The sequence below is a fragment of the Vidua macroura genome, chromosome 8, assembly GCF_024509145.1.
Source record: "Vidua macroura isolate BioBank_ID:100142 chromosome 8, ASM2450914v1, whole genome shotgun sequence".
Lineage (NCBI taxonomy): Eukaryota > Metazoa > Chordata > Aves > Passeriformes > Viduidae > Vidua > Vidua macroura.
Genome location: NC_071578.1, coordinates 21,599,659 through 21,622,707, shown reverse-complemented (window position 1 = coordinate 21,622,707; position 23,049 = coordinate 21,599,659). Strand labels below are relative to the sequence as shown.

The window sequence follows — 23,049 nt, the reverse complement described above, 5'->3', positions numbered from 1 at the left end:
AGGAGGAGGAGGAGGAGGAAAGGGTGTGGTACTACTGGGGAGCAGCTTTTGGGTCTTCAGGAATGTTTTTGTGACACAGGCTTCCAAAAGTGATGATGTAAAGAGCTTGGATTTCAAGAAACACATGACATGCAAAATGGTGACTTACTCATAGCTTGTCTGACTTAGTTTTTTATATTCTTTGAGCCACCATGGATATAGCAGGGTAAAAATTATTTGTATTCTAGACTAAAGCCCTCAAAGAACCTATGCCAAATTGATGCCTATTCTGAGACGCATTGTGTGGCCTGGAAACTGTGCTCTAAGGCAGCAGAAAAGAGGCCAGTAGCCCTAACATTCAAATAGGGGTAGCAAGATTAAAACCCAGAAGGAGGAAGACTCAAATTAATTGTACAATAGTGATCTTGGCATTCCAAATCCAAGCTTTCTTTCAAAGATGATAAAACTGAAAATATCAAACATGAATTTTCATGTGAATACGTTATTCTTGTGACCAATAATATTTATTGCTATTTCCTTCCAATTGGATTACCGCAGACTACCTATATCATTAGCTAATTTTTCCCAGCTCCTCCTCCTCATGAATGTATCAGTTAAGGTTCAGAATTTTGTAGAATGCCTATAGTCCTAGTTTATGGTGAGAAGTGGGGTTCACCTAGCTGGTGAACACAGTGCATCCACTTCATGTCCAAACCAGGACCAAGGTGTCGCTGCATCTGTGCGAGTTCTCACTCTTGAGAAGAGGTACACTACCAATGAGAGATTAGCTCGAAAATTTCCTAAACAAATGTTTAAGGAAAATCTTGACCATTTTATACAGTAAGCTACGTTCCCAGGGATTGTCTGTTGGGAAGCATTTGCTTAACTGACAGTATCCCACTGGCAAGTCTGTGCTCCCACTGCTCTCCACACCTCCATATCACATTTTTTCATGCGCAAAGCACTATGTGCTTCTTGAAATTTGCTCCTCTGTAAGATGCAGTTCCTGCATCCTTCCACAGGCACTAACTTTAAATCATGCTATTTTTGCAGAATGCTAGGAGCGTTGCCAATGTGCCCTTCATGTCTTTCAACAGGTGGGCTGCTAGGAGCAAAACTACACTTCAAAGCCTAAACATTACTCATATCCTTAATGCAGCAGATGGACCATATAGCATCAACACGGGAGCCAAATATTATGCAGATCTGCAAATAGAGTACTATGGAGTAGAAGCATTTGATGATCCTTCCTTCGATTTAAGTATCTTCTTCTATGATGCTGCCAATTTCATAGGCAAGGCCTTAAACTCTTCAGGAGGTAAGAGAGAAGCAAAGATAAGCTTTGAGAGGAAACTTCAACACAAGCCAAATTACTTTTCTTTGCAGTAACAGGCACCAACAGAGCTTAGAATCAGCATATGGTTCAAGGCAGCACATGCAGAACCACCGAGCAGAGGGTGGAGAAGGGTGCCTGTGCCATGTGCTGCAGGGAAGGTGGCTGTGCCAGGTCCCCAGCAGTTGGGAAGACTGGCTGCCTCCAGCCCAGCATGGGGGAAAGAAGGGCAAGCTCTGGGACTGGAGTGTAGAGGGAAGGGCAGAGGCTATGGCAGTGCAGATGCTGTCCCATGGGCCCATCCTGTAGGGATCAGTGGGATCTGTGTGCTTCCACATGTCCCTCCCACCCCTTGCACACTGACAGGGGCTCCAGCTGGGGATCCTGCCCTGCATGCTGCTCCTGCTCCCTGTGGGAGCAGCGGCACTTCAATGCTGGCTCGAACGCTTCACATGCTCAAGTACTTTACAGAATTGCAGCTTTATTCAACCTGTCTATTAAGCTAGAGAAGCAGCAGAAGTTAATGAACTAAGTCAAAAACTACAAGCCTGACCTGCAGCCTGCTGAATTTTTGTCAGCAGAGTTTGGATTATGGCCTAGTTATCATAATTTCCATTTGTTCCAGAGTTTGCTCTGACTCTGACTGGCTGCAGGATCTGCTGCTTTCACTGGAGTGCTTTATTAAATCCTCAGTTATAGCTCACACTGGGCTGCTGAGATACAGTAAATTACAACTCCATTTTTACAGGCAGACTATCCCACAGAGTTTGTGGGACTTGCCAGTGATCACAGGCAGGGCTGGGCCAAATTTTTCTGCCAAAACTTTTTTTTTTTTTTCCACGAAAACTATACTAACAAATTTAGTCACAGAAAGCTTCTCCTTCCACAGAAAGTTTCAACTATTTCAATCTTAGGCCTAAATTAGATGCAGGAGGTTAGTATGAAATACCACCTTGCCTGAGAGATGACCTTCCTGAAAGCATTAAGATCCACTAATTGTCACCATTGCTTTCTTAACTTGTTTCTACTATTTTTTTTCTCCTCCCTTTGTCTTTTCCACTTTAGAAATGGTAAAGCACACTCACCTTGCTGTGCCTTTTTGTTCATGCAGGTAAGGTGTTTGTTCATTGTGCCATGGGAGTGAGCCGCTCAGCAACTTTAGTGCTTGCTTTTTTAATGATCCATGAAAACATGACACTTGTGGATGCTCTGAAGACAGTGAGTGCTCACAGAAACATCTGCCCGAATTCGGGGTTCCTCAGCCAGCTCCGGGACTTGGACATGAAACTGAATGAAGAGAGGAAAGGAACCGGAGCATCCGCCACCAAAGGCTTGTAAGAAAGTATTGCTGAAAGAAAGGGGACAAAATCTTGTTTGAGTTGCCTGTATCTCTTCTAGATGAACTGCATTTATAAATACAGGACACAAGTTTATGGGACACCAGAATGCATGTTATTAATAAAAATAGATTTTGCTTGATCTTTCCATTTTGCAAAGCCTTCCTAGATTTATATTTACAATTGGCTGTATACTCTATCCTTCACTCTCCACCTTAAAACATTGTTGTCTGCTAGCTTAAAAGAAAAAAAAAAAAAAGAAAAAAAAGAGAAAGAGATCAGGTTCCACTTCAGAAATAGCTGTGTTTCAGTAACTAGTGAAGCTCATATCACTTTATGAAGTGTTAGGCTATTTGAGGTGAAAGATGCCATATTATTTATGCTACAGTAATGCTTAGAAGTTTTCTTATGAACCTGCCCCCCCACCCCTTCACTCCCTGTATCTCAGAGGGTTTGTATTTTGAGACTTGAATCTGGCACTGGTTAGTTCTTGCTTTTACAATTGGTGGAGCTCCTGAGTTGGGGTAAGAGGCTGTTTAAAGGCAGAGCAGCTGGGAAACAACATAAGCCACTCTAAGAAATTATTCCAGGTATCTCTACAGGCTTTTCATTTTGGCTGTTCATCAGAGCTTTTTTCCTCCATGTAAATATATTTCCTTGAGAGGGCATTCAAATATTGTTAATATTCCGTACTAAAAATCATCCAGGAAATCTTGCAGAAAATGCTTCTAAAGAAGAAGGTGGATTCCCAGCTAAGGCTGGTGCAGGAAAATATTTGACAAAGCTCAATGTATCCCCAGTTTGTCTGGCAGTTCAAAATTACAAAACTTGGTATTTTTTTTCTCAAAAATAAAAGATTATTAACATTGCAACATCATATTCTGTGGCATTTGCTTTTGTGAGGTGGACTGAAGTGAAAACTGAAGACACACAGGAATGGCAAGGGAGGTGTTGACAGGCATCAGGCTTTCATCTTTGTGTCTCTGGGCCACCATAAGAGCACTCAATAGCTACTGTCATCTGATGGATCAGTGCTGCCTGGAAACTATGTGAAGCACATCTGGCTTTTGGTTCCCAGCGGACAAACATTTGCAGCACAAAGCCAGCTCCGAAGCCAGCTGGGGATGGCAGTTTGTATTCCTAGTACCAAACTCAGGAATGCAGAGGCATGAATACTCCCCACTATGTGAGCTGGCTACTCAAAACAGCACAGCAGCACGGGAAAACATTCCTTACCATTTCCAGTATTGTCTACAAGGTTAATTTCTGCCTTCAGGACAGACAACTCAGCACCTTTTATAATGCTCTTAGGTGACACCTACATCTGCTCTGTGGGCCACAGTATAGGAGTCAGAGCACAAAGCAGAGTATTTTGCATTGAGGATCTATCATACCAAGGATGTCTCAGGGGGTTTTACTTTGGACTAACCCTGTAGATTGGACATCCCTGAGCAGCAGTAGAGCAGTACTGGAACATTTCTTTGCTTTAGTTCCCTGCATAAGAAAACTTCTTCATGAGCTTTAGGGCTGCTGTGCAAAGGTAACAAAACCTCAGTAAGTAGAAATAGCCAAATTAAAACTATGCTTCACACGCAAATCAAAATTTAATATGCATGTTTCCATTACAACTTAAATCTAACAAAGTGATTCAAACTTACCAAACAAATCAGGGAAAACCCCCCAGTGGATCTGTCTATAGAGGTGCCCCCAGTCTCAAGCAGAACCACATTTTCTTATCCTTCCCCCTCTCGGAAGCAGGAACGAGGCCAACCAGCCATTTTTGGGCTGGAGCAAAGGGCAGAGCTGAGGAGTCAGTGGGGGTACTAGAACAGGGGCAAATGAAACACATTTCACAGGACACAAACTTGCCACACTTTTAAAACACTGGTTGGTACAACTGGAAATCTGGAGCTTACGCTGATGGTAAAAATACTGCAAACACAGCAAAGTAACACACAGAATGAAATTTCTCAGGTTGCGATGCCTCGCACGCGGTTTTTCTCCCAAAGGCGCGCTCCGCATGCCACCCCACATCCCATCCCATCCCGCATCCCACCCCACATCCCATCCCATCCCGCATCCCACCCCACATCCCACCCCATCCCGCATCCCATCCCGCATCCCACCCTATCCCGCATCCCACCCTATCCCGCATCCCACCCCACCCCACATCCCATCCCATCCCGCATCCCATCCCATCCCATCCGCATCCTACCCCGCATCCCATCCGCGCCCGCGGCTCCGGCTGCCGCCGCCAGGTGGCGCGGTCGGCCCGGCGCGCCCCGGGCTGGTCGGGAGGGTCCCGGGAGGGTCCCGGCGGGGCCGCGCCGAGCGGCGGGCGCTGCCACCCAGGCCCCGAGCCCCGGCCCCGCCTTGGCCGCTCTGTTCCGAATTCGGGTCAAACCCCGGGGAAACCGGGGCAGACGATGCGGGGGCTGTGCTCGGGAAGGGGCTCGCCCTGTGTCGGCGCGGGCGGCCCGCGCCGCCTGGTAGGCTAGGGCACAGCAGGACGGACCCGGCTGCCCCCCACACGGGCTAAGGCCAGCCATCCCCTCACGGCTCACAGCTGGGCTGAGCAGCAGCTGCCCCGCAAGGAGCAGCCCTGGCACCCCCCGCTGGCGGGGCAGCCCCCAGGCTCCGTGTCCCGGCACCGGCCGCGCCCCCGGCCGGTCACAGCCGCTGGCACCGCCTGAGCCCCGGCCTCCTCCACAGCTCTGCCCCCGCAGCTGCCTCACCCGGCTGCCGCTGCTGGTCCAAACAGGGTAGGGGAGTACGGGTTACAATTAACAGAATTAAAAATAGGCTTTGAATAAACTGAACACCCGGAGAGGCTAGAAATTTGTTGTGCAGGTGGCACGTTAGGAGGAAGGTGAGTGGTATTATTCAGACAAAGGTAATCCAAGACACCGCAGCGCGGGAGCTTCTACTACCAGGCAAGTACCTTTAAGCTTGTTTACAAAGCAAGCCCGGTGCTGTCGGCGCCTGCACCGAGCAGTGTAAGCCCCCCACAGCCAGCTCCGCCAGCAGCGAGCCCCCGGCAGGGCCAGGCCAGAGCAGCGGCCGGGCCCTTGTGCTCAGGAACCCCAGTATTTGTGAAATTCGAGTTTGCTTTCCAGCTGGACTTATAGGCTGAGGATCTCTTGCTGAAAAAGATGCTAAAAAAATCGAGCCCGTTTTATTTAAATACCGATCTAGCTTGTATTTAAATTTCTTACAGGTCTATGTGTAAGATAATAGGCATGAAACACTGGATGTGGGTTTCCTTCCTCTCAGCTGATGTTTGCAAGTCGATCCTGGGAAAGGACAGACTGTCCAGCCAGTTACACTGGAGAAAATGTGAAACAGACTATGAATAAAATGCTGTGCAGTTCAAAACCAAAACCTGGGAGAAACAAAATGAAAGATTAAGAAGTTTGGGGGGGGGGGGTTTAATACTAACTCTTTATAGTTTGGGATATTTATGGATATTTATTTATAACTAGGATCGAATTTTCAGACAGAAATGGGATTTTTAATATCAACAGTCTTCCTCAGAAAATTTTTATTGAGGAAACATGCTTGTATGGCTGTGGAAGCCATTGTGATGATTGGAGTAAAAGAGTGCAGAAGGAGAAGACTGGGTTAAATTAATTCCTGCTAAATACCTACCAGCAGACTTGCTGTCTGTATGGGGAGCTGGAGACAGAATTGTACCAGGGTGAAAAGGATAGTGTGGCTATTTATAGTGCTGCCTTCAACACCATAGGAATTCAAAGGAAAACTCCAACTCAGCACACAGTCTTCTCATCATCTTCTGTCAAGATTAAATGGGATCTGAGATAATTTCCCCTACAAATCCTTCCTAGGAAGGATCTGTTCCTTTGTGCAACAAGGAACTACCATGGTACAAATCACTCTAGAGGCGAAGTCCTCCTCCCCCAGCCAAATGTCACCACTTTCCTTTTGGTAGTCAGAGGAAGAGGAGAATGAGATCCTTACAAGCCTCAGCACTTAAGCAGGAAAGACCAAAACGTTTTGCCTGCCATGCATCCTTTCTCCCTGTACTGTCCCCTGCCCTTCTTACACCAGGTGCTCTGGGGGACAAATGGGGCAAAATGTAGCTCCAGCACAATCCCAGTGCCAGGCAGCAAAGAGAGGAATAGGAGCATGGTACTGGCACACAGTCATGGTCATTCATGGTGTCACTTGAGATGAGGCCCTTATCCTGTGTGCCTCTCTTGCCACTGCAGAATCATCCATCTCTGGGAAGGAATGGGCTCCAGGTGTGTGGGGCACCTGTTTATCAGTAGAAATTAGCTCTAATGTTGCGAGTACAAACGAAAGCAGCCTTGGAAAGGGTATTAGCAAAAACCTGACTGCCACTCTAAAAAAAAGACACACTCTTGGAGTTCCTTAGCTCCACTCTTCTTTTAGCATCATGGTGCCTCAGATCTTTCCTTCTCATCTTCCGCTTTCCAGTTTCTTTTTAATAAGAGCTGCTTTTTTATTCTTCACAAAGCACTACGTGCTCTGTCTCAATGCTCCTCTTTTGTAATTCTGTTACCAAGCTCTCTGCTAGGTGGGGAGCAGAAGGTGCAGGACTTGGTACTGCCTTTGAGGTACAGGTAATTATTATGTGCATCTGTTATTGTGGTTGCTGCCACAACAGGTGGAAAACATGCTGTTCTCTGATAGATTTGCAGCACTCCATGCTCCTGCCTTGTCTTTTCTCTAAAGCCAGTCGTGTGGTGTTCCTAAAATAATAAACACAGCCTCACTGCTGCCACAAAAACCCCTGGTAAATATATTTTTATGGGAATGAAGTATTAAAGGATTTGAACACTTACTCACTGAAAGCAAAATATGAGCAGTAAGGTTGGGTAAAGATTCAAAGGCTGGTTTGCTTCCTTTCCCTTGGGCACATCAAGGCTGTACTGTTTGCACTTCAGAGATGGATAGTGGGGAATTACTTAACCCAAAATGATGGAAACAATTCAGACTATAATAATATAGCATAAGAGTTTCTCATATTACATCTATTCCCCATACTGCTGGCTATACTCTGCCTTCAGATTCACGTGCACAACTCTCATTGGAATCTAGAGGAACTGTATTTGAAGCCAAAATGCATTTCATTGTCTTTCTGAAGTCTCTCTGCAGCTTAGTGGCTAAATTCTGAGCTCAAGAACTGGGAACAAAGCTTGTCTAAACATTTCCCAGTGTCTGTCTCTGTGAGATTCCCATCTGTTGTGTTTTATTTTGAATTTCATCTTCCTACTTTCCTAAAAACACAAAGCAGAAACACACATTTCCTCTGCCCTGGAGTGCAGGAGTCACCTAATTTCCCAGCAGGTTCTCTCAACAACATACAGTGGATCCAAGTTTGTCTAAAAATGCTACAAGCCCTTTGTGGAGAAGAAAGGGAGGAGACCAGAAATGTGGGCCAAGTTTCTGAGTGTTGTGAAAAGCCCCTGCCCCCCAAAGGGACTCCATTTCCTGTTCCCTCTCTCCCAGAAATGTCACCTGGGTTTGGATTTCGTTAAGAGAAATATACATTGCTCAAGTCCTCTAAGTCTTTGGTTTGTGCTTTCTGCTGACACTGCAGAGACTACAAGAGCCATGAAAACTGAGTCTGACTTTGGGGATTCACATTTGCAATAGCAGAACAAATTAAATGGAGAGCATGTTAAGTGAGTTGGAGATTGTTGTTGACCAACAAATCTTCATTAAGTTCCCACACCAAGCTGTGCTGCACCTCTAATGAAACTGATCATTGTTTCTCCTTCTGTGTTTCAACTATTTCGCTACCAGGTTTGAGAGAAATTCAGACTTGCTTGAGGTTTAATTAGAAATAAAACACAATATTAATCCATTTTAATATTAATTCATGCTCCATACATGCACCCAGTTTGGAGCTGTTGGTGCATCATTCAAATAGGCCAAGTTTCATTCTGTTCCCCACCTGTTACTTACTGCCTTGGTTTTTGCTAGTTCTTTTATTTACTGCCAGTGACTCATGGAGACTTTGTTCACTGGTTTATGGTGACTTTCTGGATCACTGGTTTGCATCACCATTAGTGGTTTGCATCACCAGATGTTTCAGCTCAGGAGTTGCCAGCATGAACCCCAAGAGTTCATATGACTTGCACCTCCCAAAAGCTAAGCCTGTGCCCAGAATAACAAGCTTTCACAGGATTAGGGCAAAGTCCTGTTCTGATGTTTGTGACTGAAAGGAGGCTACCACAGCTGGGCCTCTGGGAGCCTTCTCTGCAGACCATTAGAGAAATATGGCTCCATAGGTATAACTCAGATGCCAAGATACTCTGCTGTATGGGCTTTAAAAACACTCTGTCCAGTTCAGGACAGAGAGGTTTAAGGGAGAAGTACAAAGTAAACATGAGGAAGTACTCAGAAGTACTGAGAATGACACAGCCTAAGCAGAGCAGGATCCTCTGCTCCAGGCTGTCTTTGCCATGAGGGAAGAAACAGTTACTGTCTCTTTTAAGTATAACATAAGAAACAAAATGTACATGCAAATATAGCATAAATGGGGAAGTTAGCCTTCAGTATTATTCTTTGACAGATACCATTTCTAGTGGCTAAACTACTTGTTCGCTGTGGAGGTTGGCCATACCCCATACCATGTTGTCCTCTGAGTCAGATAACACTCAAAAAATTTAGATGGCCCTCAACCTTTTCCATACAGAAAAGAAAGCATTGATTATTTGCATCTATGCAGTAGCACCCCAGCACTTGGGCACGGCAGCCTCCCTTTCACAAAAGTTCCTGTTGTGTCCCAGGTTGCACTGAAGAATGCAGCCACAACATCTGCCTTCTAATAGGATTTTTTTTTGTTTTGTTTTGTTTTTTTTTTTTTGTTATTAGAAGTTACGTGGTCTCTATGCTATAGAAGAAAATATGTTCTGTTTTTGTAGTAGGTGATCGATGACATTTGGGAGACATATTTTTAACTGCTGGTTTGTTTTATAAAAATGGTAAGAGTTAACCTGGAGGACAAATGATCAGAAATACCTATAATCCCAAGAGCTAACACAATTGCTGGGAAATTCTAGACCTCAAATCAGCTCTGCTACAGAATATGATGAATTTCTATTTTTTTCCCCTCCACAGACTTAGATTTTACAATAAGAAGAAAGCAATTTGCTTAGCTAACTTGGGATTTCATCTCCTTCCCTTGCATCTCTTAGACTATACACACATAAGCAAGCAAGTTTCAGCTGTATTCAGTCTCACTCTGACCTCCGTACTAACTTGATTTACTAACTTGGTTTTAGTTCTCAGATAGTGTTATTACGTTATAACTCAGAGGATCTGATTAGAACTAGCTGGTATTTTAATGATTTATGAGGGGCATCTGTGACTGCATGGGTAGCGTACACATTGTGTCACTGCTGTAGGAGGAATTTGCATTGATCATACCAGCATGCTCCAAGATGAGAGCGTGTCAAATGCCTATCAGCCTGAGTTCACAAACTTGATCTGACAGGTGGCCAAGCTTGCACTGGGACTGACCATAGTTCTCATGGTGGGAATAAAACAAACCAGCTGGATTGCTTCTAGCCATTGCATTATGAGCAGATTTCCATTCCTTTCTGTTGTTCTGTCTTGCAGTGCTTAAGAAGGTGTTTATCCTTCCCAGTTTTGTAGCCAGAAACCTGGGCCACAGGAACTTGCAATAAGCTCTGTCTGTGGTTTATCCTTCTGCCAGAAGACACTGGTGTGAAACAGAGGCTACTGGAACTAACCTTCCAGACCTCTCCACATCTTGCCATGGCTATCAAATTGCTAGCAAGTCTCAGATCAGAGAGGCTGGGGTGTGAGAAAGATAAAGAAACAATTAGACAGCACAGTTGCTTTAAAGCCGTAATGTTTCTGCATTTAATAAGAGATCGTACTATTATTTTTTTAAAATAACTGTAAGAAAAAGACTTTGCAAGCACAGAAAGAAGGGTATCAGGAGAACAGTGATAAAAAGGTTCTTTGTCCTTGGTTTGATTTAATGTGTTCTAAATTTTCTTTTGAGTATTGAAGTCAATATCTGCCAAACATTCCTAAAATCCTTGTCCCCAAGAGCATGGAAGTCCAACCTTGATGGTTACTCACCTCCTATTGTAAGCTGCCTTTTGCTCGCTAGTGGTGAGTGAAGGCTTTTGACCCACATTAAACCCAAGGGCAACTCTTCACTCAGGTCCAGCTATCGCTACAGTGTTTGGCAGCCCTCTGCCCTTCAGCTGCCTCCAGCTCACACTTGGGGAGAGATAGAGAAAAATAGTCAAGCTTAACTTCACCATCTCCACCTGTGCAGTGGGAACAGCACTGTTCCTCACAGGATCACTGTAAAAACATGTATGAAAGGCATTCCATTGCCCAAGAAACACCAGGGAATCTTGGCTGCCTACCTCCTGCTGTTTCCCATCTTACTTCCTAGCAGGTTACTCAACCTTCCTGCTATGCCAGTGTAGGGGATACGTGTCTGCTCTCTCCTCTAAGTTGGGTAGCATAGAGTCTTTGTGGTGCTGGTAGAGACCACAGGACAAGAACAAAGAGCAGTGAAACTTACAATGCCCTCTAACAGAAGAGACACAAGGAAAAGAAAAAAAACAGCAATATATTGTTTTTAAGATAGAAGAGCATACCAGAGCTAGTCACAGGGGAGAAAGGCTTAGCATTGTGCCATCCTTTTGGTTAGATCCTTGGGGCAGAAACCATTCATTTGTAATGGGATTCTTTGAATTCTGAAGCCTGATGTTTTCAGTTCTGGGCTGGAGGACACTGCTGTATTAGTTATTGTTAACAGCAGCCTCATTCACCTTCAGATGTGGGCTGCTAAACTCTCTTGGGCCACAGGATGCTGACCTAAGGGACTGCATTCCAACTGGGGTTTTGTGCAAGGCACAGCACAGGAAATCCTTGGCCTCTAAACCTTGCCAAAGCAGGAAATAAACATGACTTAAGGTCATTTTAGAAGGTAACCTGGGAAAATTATAAGAGGCTAGATTAAGAATATGCAACATGGAGTAAATCTGAAGAATGAAACCATAGCTGAGAGACTGGAAACAACACCCAAGTGATACTTTGTCCTTCTTTGAGCAAGCTCTGTGCTCGATGCAGCCCACCTGGCTTTCTCATGTTGTGTTCAGTTGGACGTGTGATGTCCAAGTCAACATTCCTTACATAGGACTGTATCCGAAAGAGTGTAGGACTCGGGCTCTGTGGTAGTTGCAGTTTCAGCCCAAACAGCCATGGAGATGGAGCAGAGAATGTGCTTGAGCTACAGCAGGAACAGGCTCTGTCTCCCACACAGTGACAATGTGAGGTTGAAGAGCATCACAAAGGTGAGCCTCCGGGCCACGAGGTCTGCATCAGAGAACAGACTCAGCACATTTCAGGCCATCTGTGAATAAATCTAAGCTTGTACCTCTCCCCAGGGTCATACTGTGCTAACATCATCCAGTAACGAGAGCAACAAACGCTCCCTGCAAGTGCTGGCAGCAAATATTGGTAAAGCATTGCTACAAGCCATGAAAAAGCAGCTAGGATTTATGTTGTTCAGGGAGGGTGAGGGCTTTGGAGTAGTTGTACCAAAAAAACCAGTGTCAGCCAGACAACCCAGCTGGTTCCGACTGGCAGCTCCAAGAGAAAATCAAAGTGGCACATGTTGCTCCTGATTTAGAGCAACCTGCATCAACTTGCCAGCCTGTCTTTCAGAAATGTTTCATCCTTCAACTTTTCAGTAAGTTTCTGAGGGTGCTTTTGGGAGGAAAAACAGAGCTTACCAATTCAGAGAATACCAGTTTTCACCCACAACATGTTATTGCTGCAGGGAAGAGAGATACAGTGATGTAACAATTCTTGAGCCCAGAAGAAGACCAGCCTTAACACAGAACAACTAAATTTTAGGTAAGCTTGTCTTGAAGTGCAAGCATAGTGATATCAAGAGTGTTTCATAGCATGTCTAAGAACTGTTTAGTGCTATAATGCTATAGATTGGGATTTTTGTTTTCTCAAAAAGTAGTGAAAAGTCAGTATTGAATGGAGGAAGGAGTTAGAGGCTGTCAGAACTGACAGTGAAGTCTGACAGCTGAAGTCCATTGCAGGAGAGGACACCAGCAATAATATTTGAGTAGGAGAAGTAGCCTGACCAGGAGCTAGAGAGACTCTCAAATGTGGGCATGGTGCTGCAGTCATAAATAGCATGGAGATGTGGGAGATGCATTTTGGACCAGCTACTGTCTTTGGGTCATATGAAGTGTGTCTGCTGGCCTACCAGATCAGGTTGGGTTAATGGGTGTAAGGATGCAGTTGGCAGCTGAGAGTAGAGGTTCCAGTGGGCTCCAGAGGGCCTAGTTTTGCAGCTGAACTGTGCTCACAGCCAAAAGTCACATCTTTGCTGGGCCTAGGGCTGGAAGGGAACCAACTTTGCTTTACTTGCTCTTGCTTGCCAATAGCCAAGTTCAGGTCCTTAGAGCTCTACAGTGCTCCTGCTCCAGCTGATGATTTCATGAACACCTAGTGCTGGGAGGAACACAGCTCCCTGTACAGCCTTAAACTCTCTGTTTCCCTGCATATGCAATGACATCATTGCCACCTGAGGGCCCAAATTCTGGTCTTGGCAGGTAGAAGCCTTTAGGGTCACCTTACATTGGGGTTCTTGCTCTCAATGCATATTTATGTAATGATTGCTGGATGGCTATAATTAAATGACTGTAAAGCACTACCTAAAATGCACCAGTAATAAATTCTTAATAGCTGATGCTATAACAAGCAGTTACACAACAGAATATATCGTAACATACAGATTGTTAACAGTGTCTGGGCCTGTTAAATGCTCAGTTTTAAATAGTTACAATGCACACTATTAAAGGGCATGCAAAATTTGTAACTAGTAAATAAAAAGTCCAATTCAGAAACAAAATATACTCAAGCTTCAGTGGTGAAGAAGCCACAGAAGAGCTTGGGGTGTATAAATGACCTCTTATCTCTGCAGTCCTTGTGGTGGTGCTACCTATCAGCCATGGTTTCTGTAAAGCATACTACATGTACATTCCTCTACCTGGCACAGATTCTGTCCATGCCTCTGTCCTGACTCATAAACATGGTTAGGATTCCACTTACATTACAAATATATGACCAGGTACAGCAACCCATGGTTTTGCATTTTGTGAGGAAAGGATGGGTCAGGGAAAATTAATTCTGCTGCTCATATTTTTCACTTCTCTTATCCACTCAAAGCTGCTGTGTGGGCAATAACTCTACAGAGTTGGTTTCCCATGGCTAAAGAATAAAATAAACATACATTCAAGAGTCAGAAGGGTTTGCAAAATCAGCAGGTGGCCAGGTTTTGCACACTTGGTACAACACTGCTGCACATCAGAGGACGGCTGAGTCTGTCTAGCCACTGTCAGGAACTGCACACATGGTTGGTAAATACAGATGTACTAACCAGCTGATGACAAGTGAATATTTTATACTACAGTCACCAAAAAAAACCCCACAAAAAACTCCAAGGCCACCCTGCCTTGGGGCCTGCATGCTAATGTACATCCTGAAACAGTCAAGACCATTAGGTTCGAGAACTACAGCCTGGCCCACAGACATGCTATGAAAAAATCAGACATTTTGAGGCTTTTGAGGCCTGGCAATCCATAACATCAGTGGAAACGGTGGTAAATTCAGCAATTTGAGTACCAGGATGGGTTGATTAAATTTTTCCTTACATTTGAGTAGTGCTTTGTATCAAAAATGTAGCTGCTGATTTCCCTAGATTTTTCCACAGAGATTTTACTTTATCAGTTGGGAAGCATCATAATTCCTCTAAAGTTAGAACAGAAAATGTTTATCAATGCAATATCAAGAGGAAAAATGTTGAATGTTTTTGCCTTTTGCTGCTCAAAGCTGTCCAGTACAGAGATTTAGCCTGCTCCTGACCATAGGCCTTGTGTGAGCTGTAGAGAGCAAGTCCACCTAATGGATTTTGCCAAGCCCCACCAAGTGGGTGCATTGCCCTAAATGCATAGCTAGGTTACACTTACGGGTCTGGAAGCCTCCACTAAATTTGGAAGTGCTGTTCAGATTATAGCCTCCAGCTGCTGAAGAGATTTTCTTACAAACAGTTGGCTACTCAAATACCTTGTGCCTCCCTAGACACTGCCTCTGTCTCAGCTTTCAAGTCCAGCCAGCCCTACCTCAGTCATTGCTGTTTGATTCATACCATCTATATCTCGTAGTGCTCCTAGCAATTGATAAATTATGACTCCAGTGAGACTATTGGGTTAAACGCTAAGGAAGAAAGAATGATGACAGTAATACTTGTCACTTGTGTGGCGATGTAACAGCACAAAACCCTCTCTCAAACATACGTTAGCTTGGAGGAACCTTTCCAGGGGATAGGCTTTCTGAGAAATGTTTATGGCTTTTGAATACATGATAGGCATGAACTTGACATGACCTACTTGGCCAAGTCCTGAGCTTCAGCCTGGTCTTCTACCACCACAAATCAGTCTATTCAAAGTATAGCCAGACTGATATCTTCACTGGGATGGCAAGGTTATAGCACATAGCAGCTTGAGAAAACACAGGATGGAGGCTGCTTTGTTCTCGGGATTTAAAGACTCGGAAATATTTTTACTAATGTCATAAGAAAATGGCTAAGTTCTACCCATTCAGAAAAGCCAGCATAGGCCCTGGGACGATCAAAATATTTGACATTTGATTGAAATGAACACATCAGCATCCTTATAGTATACACAGGTCCCTCCTTTATCTTGGCATTGGAAAATACAAGTTAAAGCAGATGTTGTAAAGGCTTTCTACTAAATATCCAAGACAAAAGATTTGCTTTTTCCTCCTGACTTACCACAGCATCATGCTGCAGAATTTTCTGCTGTTTCATCTCAGCCTTCATCATACCATTCTCTCAACTTGATCTTGTATCAAGCTAATGACAAACTGTTGAATTATACTGACTTTTCATTTTATTGTTTAATTAAATATCATGGAATTGGAGAAATTGGATAAAAGGTGGCATATGTTTCCAAGGACTGAGACACCTGTAAAGGAACCTAAAGGCTCTAAAGACCCTTTCCCCAGCATGGCACTGAATAGCACCAATTCTGTTATAGGTAAAGCTGTAGTCCCTGAATTAACTGAAATCCAACCAAAGCATCCATAGTGTATGCAGTCCATAGGGGCATTCCCTACTGGGCAGAGGGAATTCTAGTCATGAAGGAGATGTTATCTTGGACCTCTCTCCACTTTCTTCCAGGACCACTTTCTTCCTGGGATAGTTGATATATTAGGAACCATTGATCTGGTTGCTCTCAGCAGCCTGTGTGACACTGTAGGTCACTCTGCATCATCAGAATGACCTGCTTGCAACAGGCCTCTGATCGCAATCCTCCTGCTAGTCGTAATTAAGGAAATTCAATTGCATAGTACAGATACAATTACAGTTGCAGTACCTGCCTATTCAAAATTAATACAAATATAAGGGCAAATTTTCTCCTATATGATTGAATAATTACCATAATACAACTCCAGTAGAGCAAAGATCAGGAATGTTTCGTGTCATCCAGAAACCAGCATTTAAAAATTGTATTGCTCATTCATACAACACACATCTTAGAAACAGATCCACTACAAAAAGTTAGTATAGAGGAAGTGAGCTGAGAATCATTAAAAACATATTTTTAAATGAACAGCCATCACATTATTACAAATAATAATTTTCCTTTCACACTAATTTTTTTAATCTATCCATGTTCCTTATAAAACATTACAGAACATTTTAATCATAGCATTGTTTTCCTTAAACATGTGCATTTCAGTAATGACACTTGCATGTATACATTTAGTGAGTTAAGATGTTAGACTAATGCCAGAACTGAGTAGTCATTTATTCAGAAAAAAAAAAAAATCTTGTTTTTCTGTGTGTAAATTTCCTATGGAAAGCTATTCTTTTTTCAATGCATTCAATATTCAATATATTAGTTGAATATAGTTCAATATATTAGTTGAATAGTCCTACTGAGGCTTCTCTGATTTTGAGTCATTTGCAGCCTGTTACCGTTATTTCACATTTGAAATTTGAACCCTAGTCTTTCCTTTTTATTGGATGTAGAATTTATAGAAACTGATGCTATTCTCCAATTAAAAAACATGTGACCAGAATGAAAATGAAGTAAGTTTTGTACACACCATCAGCAGTTTGCATCTGTGTTTCAACAGGAGTAAATTCCTTATCTATAATACAATGTCCATGTGAGCACAAGCTGAAAGTCATCTTAGCATAATTCTGAAGAAGCAGTCCCATCTTATAAAGACTATTATTCCACAGCTTTAAATATCCATGTAGCACACAGTACCTCCTTTTGCCCAGCCTATGCAGTTATGTTCCCTTTTAGAAACAATTCTAACAAAACAAAACAAGTCTTTGAAGGAGCCCTTTTCCTTAGGTGCACTGTATGTCACAGTTATCTGCCCAGCTCCTGTGAGGCTTAGGAAAGCAAGGCTGACAGCAGCCTTCAGTCCTCTGACGTAATAGGAAAATCAAAGTATTTATACAGTGGAGAGAGCAAGAGAAAAGGATAACAGGCAGTACTGAATAAGAAAAAAAACAAACAGTTTAAAGCAACTTTACAGGGAGTAAGAAGTGTCCTAGAGTGGTCATTAGCCACCCTGCAAAGGATTAGGTACATCAAAAAAGGGGAACATTTACTGCAGATATTATGGAGTGGGAAGGATTGGAGGAGGTTGTTATTCTTGAAAATACTTCATGAACTGGCAGATGGCCCTGTGGTCAGGGCACAGGAAATCCAAGTCCCATTTCTGCTGCAGATCTCCTTTATGGGATCAGAGAAGTGTCCAAGATCACCAGCAGGAGCCAGGCAGAGCTGGCACAGGGGACACTGGGGTGGCCAGTGTCAAAGCAGTGATCGAAATAAATGGGAAATGCCTGTTCCAGTAGGGAATTCCTCCATGCCTTCTCTTGCATAAAGCCATCCAAAATGGGCAAGAACATCTGCTTTTGTTTCCACAGTAAAAGCTGACACTGGAGGAGATATGCACATTTGGGAGGAGAGCACATTCCACAGTGGAGCTCTTGTAACAATACAAGACCATTCTGGGAACATCACTTGGTGAAAACGTACTGTATCCAAGATGCCAGAGCTGCCATGGAGGTGGCAGGAGAAAGTGTACTGAAATGACAGAGGGCTCCTCTTGGCTACTGGGTGGCAAGGCAGATCACCCCACATGCATGGCAGAAGGGTGACTTGTAGGGACCATTCTGTGGCCTAACACTTCCCTCCTTCTTTTCTATGGATATTTCAGGGAATTAGTTGCTCCATTTGCCCTTCAGCAAGGCACTGTATTAATATGAAGGTGCAATGAGCTCCCACAGCAGGCTAGCCTTCAGATCCTCTTGCTTGGTCTTTGTGCATGCAAAATAAAATTACACCAAAATGTGAACTTAAGGCTAGAGAAAATACCTGGGTGGGGAAACTAGGAGAACATTTCGCCACAGTTGGTGTTTGAAAAGAAATGGTCATTGAAGGTGCTTGAACTTAAATACAACCTATTTGTTAACAATAGATATGTTCAGCAGAAAGATGCAAGATTTCAGGTTTGCTGCCCTGGACTGTTTTACCCCAAACTACTCCTCAAACCATTTATGTAGAAGACATGCTTCAGGCAGTGCCAGAGCAAGACTTTGACTCACTGACTACAACTTCACCTATGTCCTAGACAGGTGCTTCTGTTTTAAGGCTCATGAGTTGACAGACTTCCTACTATCTCTGTAATGCAGGTGTTTGGGTCATTTTTAGAACATACAAGAAAAGAAGTACAATATTTTCTTAGAACATAACTCTGGGAAAAATGTAATTTCTATTACCCGCTTAAAAAATCCTCCCAATAGTTCAAATCTACAGTTAACACTGTAGAGGAACCACTGTTTCTAAAGAAATGTACCATATGGAAACATAGTAATTCCAAAGATAAAGTGATGCCTTAAAAAGTGTTTCTCCTTGTAAATGAAGTACTTGCTTCAAGATTAGAAATGGGATAGTTCTTAAAAGGAGCAGAGAGGAGAAGAATGCAAATTAAAACTTACTAAAATAATTAGTCAGTGCTCATAGAAATGCTCAGCTGGAATCACTGTAACTCACCCAGATTTTTCTATCATGAACATTTCTCATGAGGACAACCAGTATGGCCAGTAAATATCATTGGAAAGAACCAAACTACTCCTTACAGAGTTTTCGTCATTGAAGTTGACAATTAATAGCTGACCAGTGAATAAGATTTTGCAGTAATGATTCTACTCAGTCCAGATCAGTTTGTTGAACAAATTAGAAGACAAATCAGATTAAGAATATATAAGGAAGCCCTAGTTACCTGGTTAAAGGAAAATCCCAGCATACCATGTTAATTCTTTGTTTCTACACCCTTTTACACAAGACATTTTCCATAGCATTACCTCTTTCCATGTGAAAGCAGAAGCCTTATGCTGGCATATCAATTTTTGACAAAGTGACAGGAAGAAAGGGGCCTGTCAGAAATATCTCTGGCCGGTGGTGAATGTCTTCTCTCTCCTTTCAGGATGGCCTGGGACTCCTTGTGCAGCCAGGACTTACGGCGGCCTAGGATAAGAAGTGCCTCAAGCTGGATGCCCGACAGTGGGAGCAGCACTGGGACACCATCCCTGGAGGAGCTGCGGCGCCTGCTCTGCACACGCACACACCCCACAGGGCATGTGGACGAAGTCTGGCCAAACCTTTTTGTGGGAGACCTGTAAGAGACAGGAAGGGCTGAAGGTTATTGCAACTCTTCCCCCAGATCTTCCACTCTTTATTTAAAAATAAATAAAGTCTTTATTTATACAGAGTGCTAGGCAATAATCTGGGGACCTCTCACAACAGGTCTAAGTGTTGAACAAGATTGAACTGTGCATAGGATGCTGTAGCAAAGAGAAAATACATCTTGACTAAAAAGAATATCCCCTGCTTCCTGGTTTCTCCTTCTGCATTAGTGCAGGAGTGACACGCTGCAACAGCCCACTGGAGCTGTGGCATTGGTACTTCAGGCAGTCATGCCAAAACTGGGTAAAACAGGATCAAGCTCATTTTCTCCTCACTTTGCCAGATGGCATCAGTCCTCTGAACTGATAAATACTCAGCAGAGGTGACTTGGAAATCAGAAAACCCTTAGCTTGTGCAGAAATATCTCCACCACCACCTTTCATCAGTTGAGAACCATCTAAACATGTGCTTGGGAAAAAACTGAGGGAAATCTAAGAGTTAGTTTCTTAACAAGTCACTTCTATCTCAAAGCATTCTGATGAACACTTTGAGCCTGATCAACCTGTCAAAAAAATAACCACCATAACTTCCTGCAGTTGTAACAAACTCATCATCAGCAGCATGTTCTTCCCTGCATTGCAATGCAGCAGGCAAATATAATTGCCCATCTCTCTTCCAGGTACGTTGCTCGTGACAAGGCGCAGCTGAGCCGCATGGGCATCTCCCACGTTGTGAATGCTGCTGCCGGGAGATTTCGCATCAACACTGGGCCCAAGTTCTACAACGACTTGCCTGTGGATTACTATGGAGTAGAAGCAGAGGACAACCCAAATTTTGATCTCAGCATTCACTTCTATCCAGTTGCTCAGTACATCAGAGAAGCACTGAATTCCCCAAGAGGTAACTAGACCATCTGTGCATGCTGCATATTTTCTGCATAGTAGACAAGCAGGGCAAGTTACCAAATATTATTTGACATAGACCAACCCACCTGCATGTGGGTAAGAATGGAGATACCCAAACAAAGTAGCATGCTATCTGCCTCCTGAACTCCTAGTGGTAGTTCTCCTGTTTCCCTGAAACAGGGAAGGATGCACTGAACAGGCTTTTAAAGGGGTTCTCCCTATGCCTAGTGTTATTCATCAGCAAAAGACAAAATAGCAAGTGTCCTTCATTACCTACAGGGACACACTGACCTGGGAGGAGGCACATTATTTGATCTTTTCAAGTTAGTGATGGGATTTAAAAAAAAGATAAGGGCAAGTGTCATATTTGAGTCAAAAGATTCAACTATAATGCTACAATCTGTGCAAATCCTACAAACATAAAATAGGGAAGAACTTGCTAGAAAGCAATTCTATAGAGGGGAGATCAAGCAATATCACCAGCCTGGAATAATGTCGTGCTGTTGCTAGAAAAAGTATAACTTCTAAATAGGAAGACAACCCACAAAATCCTCAGATTCACTAAATACATGCCAGGTACAACATCAGAGGCTTGGGGCCAATGGGAGATCATTACTACTAAGGGCAAGCCTTCACAAAAGCAAGTCATCACTGTGCCACAAAACTGTACAGGTACTACTCAAAAGTAAGTGATTTAATAAGAGAACAGTTGTACATTCAGCAAACCGTTTTGCTTGCATCATGGTGAGCTTTAATTGCAATCAGGGTCCTAAAGTACTAACAACCCAGCTTAATTGTATGCATTGGTAGGTCTGGTCCACTCCCAACTAGCCCAGAAGGGGAGGCACAGTAACTGCAAACAGTGTACCTTAATGCTAGATACCTGTGCGTTTCCTGCTCTTTGGAGGCTTTGTTCTATTCTGTTAGAAAATATTTGCCCTTGTGCAACTTAGGGCTGCATTTGGGGAATTTGGATTTTCACCCATTTTTATTACAACATACGCTATTTGCAATTGAAGTCACTATTGGCAGTGCTCCAGAGAAAGGTAAGATCCAAAATCTGTTCATGTGTGTGTAAAAGCAAAGTTCCAAATTAATTGACAAAAGACAGAAAACAGCAGATGAATTGTAGAAGCCACAACAGCAAACAAAACTCGTGCTTTGCAAAATGCACGCTGAAATACTAAGTTATGAATGCAGAAAAGTTACAGCTCAAGGCATATTTATCCCTATTCCCATGCTTTTAATACTGCTTTACTGAACTCCATATGGAAGTAGAGTTCTGGGAATGGAGACAAGGTGAAATTTAATCATACGCTGTCCAGCTGTTGCTGACATTCATCATTTTGAGGAAAGTGCAACAGTTTAGAAAATATATAAACAAGATGTTCTGGAAGCATAATTTCCTGAGGTACAGAAATTTAGCAGCTAAATACCCATGACCTGTGAAGGGATGAGACAGGGAGGGGATTGTTACTCATATAATATAGAAGAAGAAAAAACGTAGTGTTTATTATCAGCAGTGAAATTGAACAACAAAACAAAATATACCAGGTGACGAGAGGCCAGTCCGTATTAAATACAGGATGAAACAAGGTACTGCTGTTTGGTTGAGAAGTCATTTAAAACTGCTGCTTAACCATTACAAACAAATTCAACATCATTTTTTTTCTTTAACAGAAATATATTATCCTTTTTACCTAAGAGGACAAGTTAAAGTTAAGACTGTATGAGGCACAAATGTATTTAAAACTAAGAATCAAGTACTCATTAGAATTAGATAAGAGCTGTTATTTCCATCATGCTTGAAAAAAAAAAAATCTGATGCTTTACGCCACAAGTCCAGAAAACAGCATCGACTGATTTATTCTAGATTTCTACCTTAGCTGAACAGAATATTATCTTTGGTGATGTAAGGAGTTTGTTTTTAAGGCAGTTTCTTAAAACTCGGGTGCCAGAGTGTGAGCAAAAGGAAGCAGAAGGGTGTGCACTTGCTCCTCCTCGGGAGCTGTTCCTGTCACAGTGGTCAATGGCTGCATCACACCCTGACTTCCTGCATAGTCTTTGTTGCAGAAATTAGACAATACATACACTACTATTGCAGCCATGCCACATAAGCATTATTTTATGATCCTTACTTCCTTGACTGCCTTTCCTTCAGCACAGCCCAGCAGTTTCTTTGCCCGTGTAACAGAGCTGTTTGGGAAGGCTCAGACAAGAGTGAACAGATGCACAATCTGTCGTCTTTCCTACAAGGAAGAACATGAAGTTGGGAAAGTAGTAGCCTTCTCCCTCATGCTCCAGCTCAAAGGACAATACCTTGAATATCAATCTCGACCCTTTGCATGGCCACCTGTGCAAGTTACATTTCTCTGGAGTGCAGCTAAACCTAAAGTAAATTAGCAGGGTTTTGTGAAGTCGAATAGAAGGACGAGAGAAAGAACTTGATGAAAGCATGCCATGAAAACTATTAAACTAAGACTCTGTTGAGAGAAAGATTCCCAAGTAGAGATCTTTGCCTTTTATTGAGCTCTGAACATGTTTAAAACGGGCAGGTTAAAATCACCCATTAAAATCTTGAAATGGCAGACTCTCTCAAAGTCATTTCCCTTCCTCCACTTCAGTGGAGCAAAAGAAAAGCTAGGCTCCCTCTCCTGTCACCTTCTTGTTGGTGGGAGTTATGAAAGCTGCTTAAC

At 43.1% G+C, this 23,049-nt stretch overlaps 2 protein-coding genes across 14 annotated transcripts in view; both read left to right on the top strand.

The window, feature by feature from the left end:
• Window positions 1–3,526, top strand: part of DUSP13 (dual specificity phosphatase 13) — a 28,629-nt gene extending 25,103 nt beyond the window's left edge. For all 8 annotated transcript variants that reach the window (XM_053983564.1, XM_053983567.1, XM_053983559.1 and 5 more), the window contains 2 exons: window positions 1,077–1,297; window positions 2,424–3,526. In XM_053983564.1, coding sequence (XP_053839539.1) covers window positions 1,077–1,297; window positions 2,424–2,650 — 448 coding nt within the window. In that variant the 3' untranslated portion in view covers window positions 2,651–3,526. The remainder of the gene's footprint in view (window positions 1–1,076; window positions 1,298–2,423) is intronic.
• A 1,432-nt stretch (window positions 3,527–4,958) lies between these two features.
• Window positions 4,959–23,049, top strand: part of DUSP29 (dual specificity phosphatase 29) — a 63,861-nt gene continuing 45,770 nt past the window's right edge. The window contains exons 1-4 of one of the 6 annotated variants that reach the window (XM_053984167.1): window positions 4,959–5,400; window positions 12,473–12,549; window positions 19,249–19,440; window positions 20,128–20,348. In XM_053984167.1, coding sequence (XP_053840142.1) covers window positions 19,250–19,440; window positions 20,128–20,348 — 412 coding nt within the window. In that variant the 5' untranslated portion in view covers window positions 4,959–5,400; window positions 12,473–12,549; window position 19,249. Of the gene's footprint in view, window positions 5,519–12,472; window positions 12,550–18,129; window positions 18,398–19,248; window positions 19,464–20,127; window positions 20,349–23,049 lie in introns of those variants that run through there. The other 5 variants (XM_053984165.1, XM_053984168.1, XM_053984166.1 and 2 more) reach the window with 5 other exon arrangements.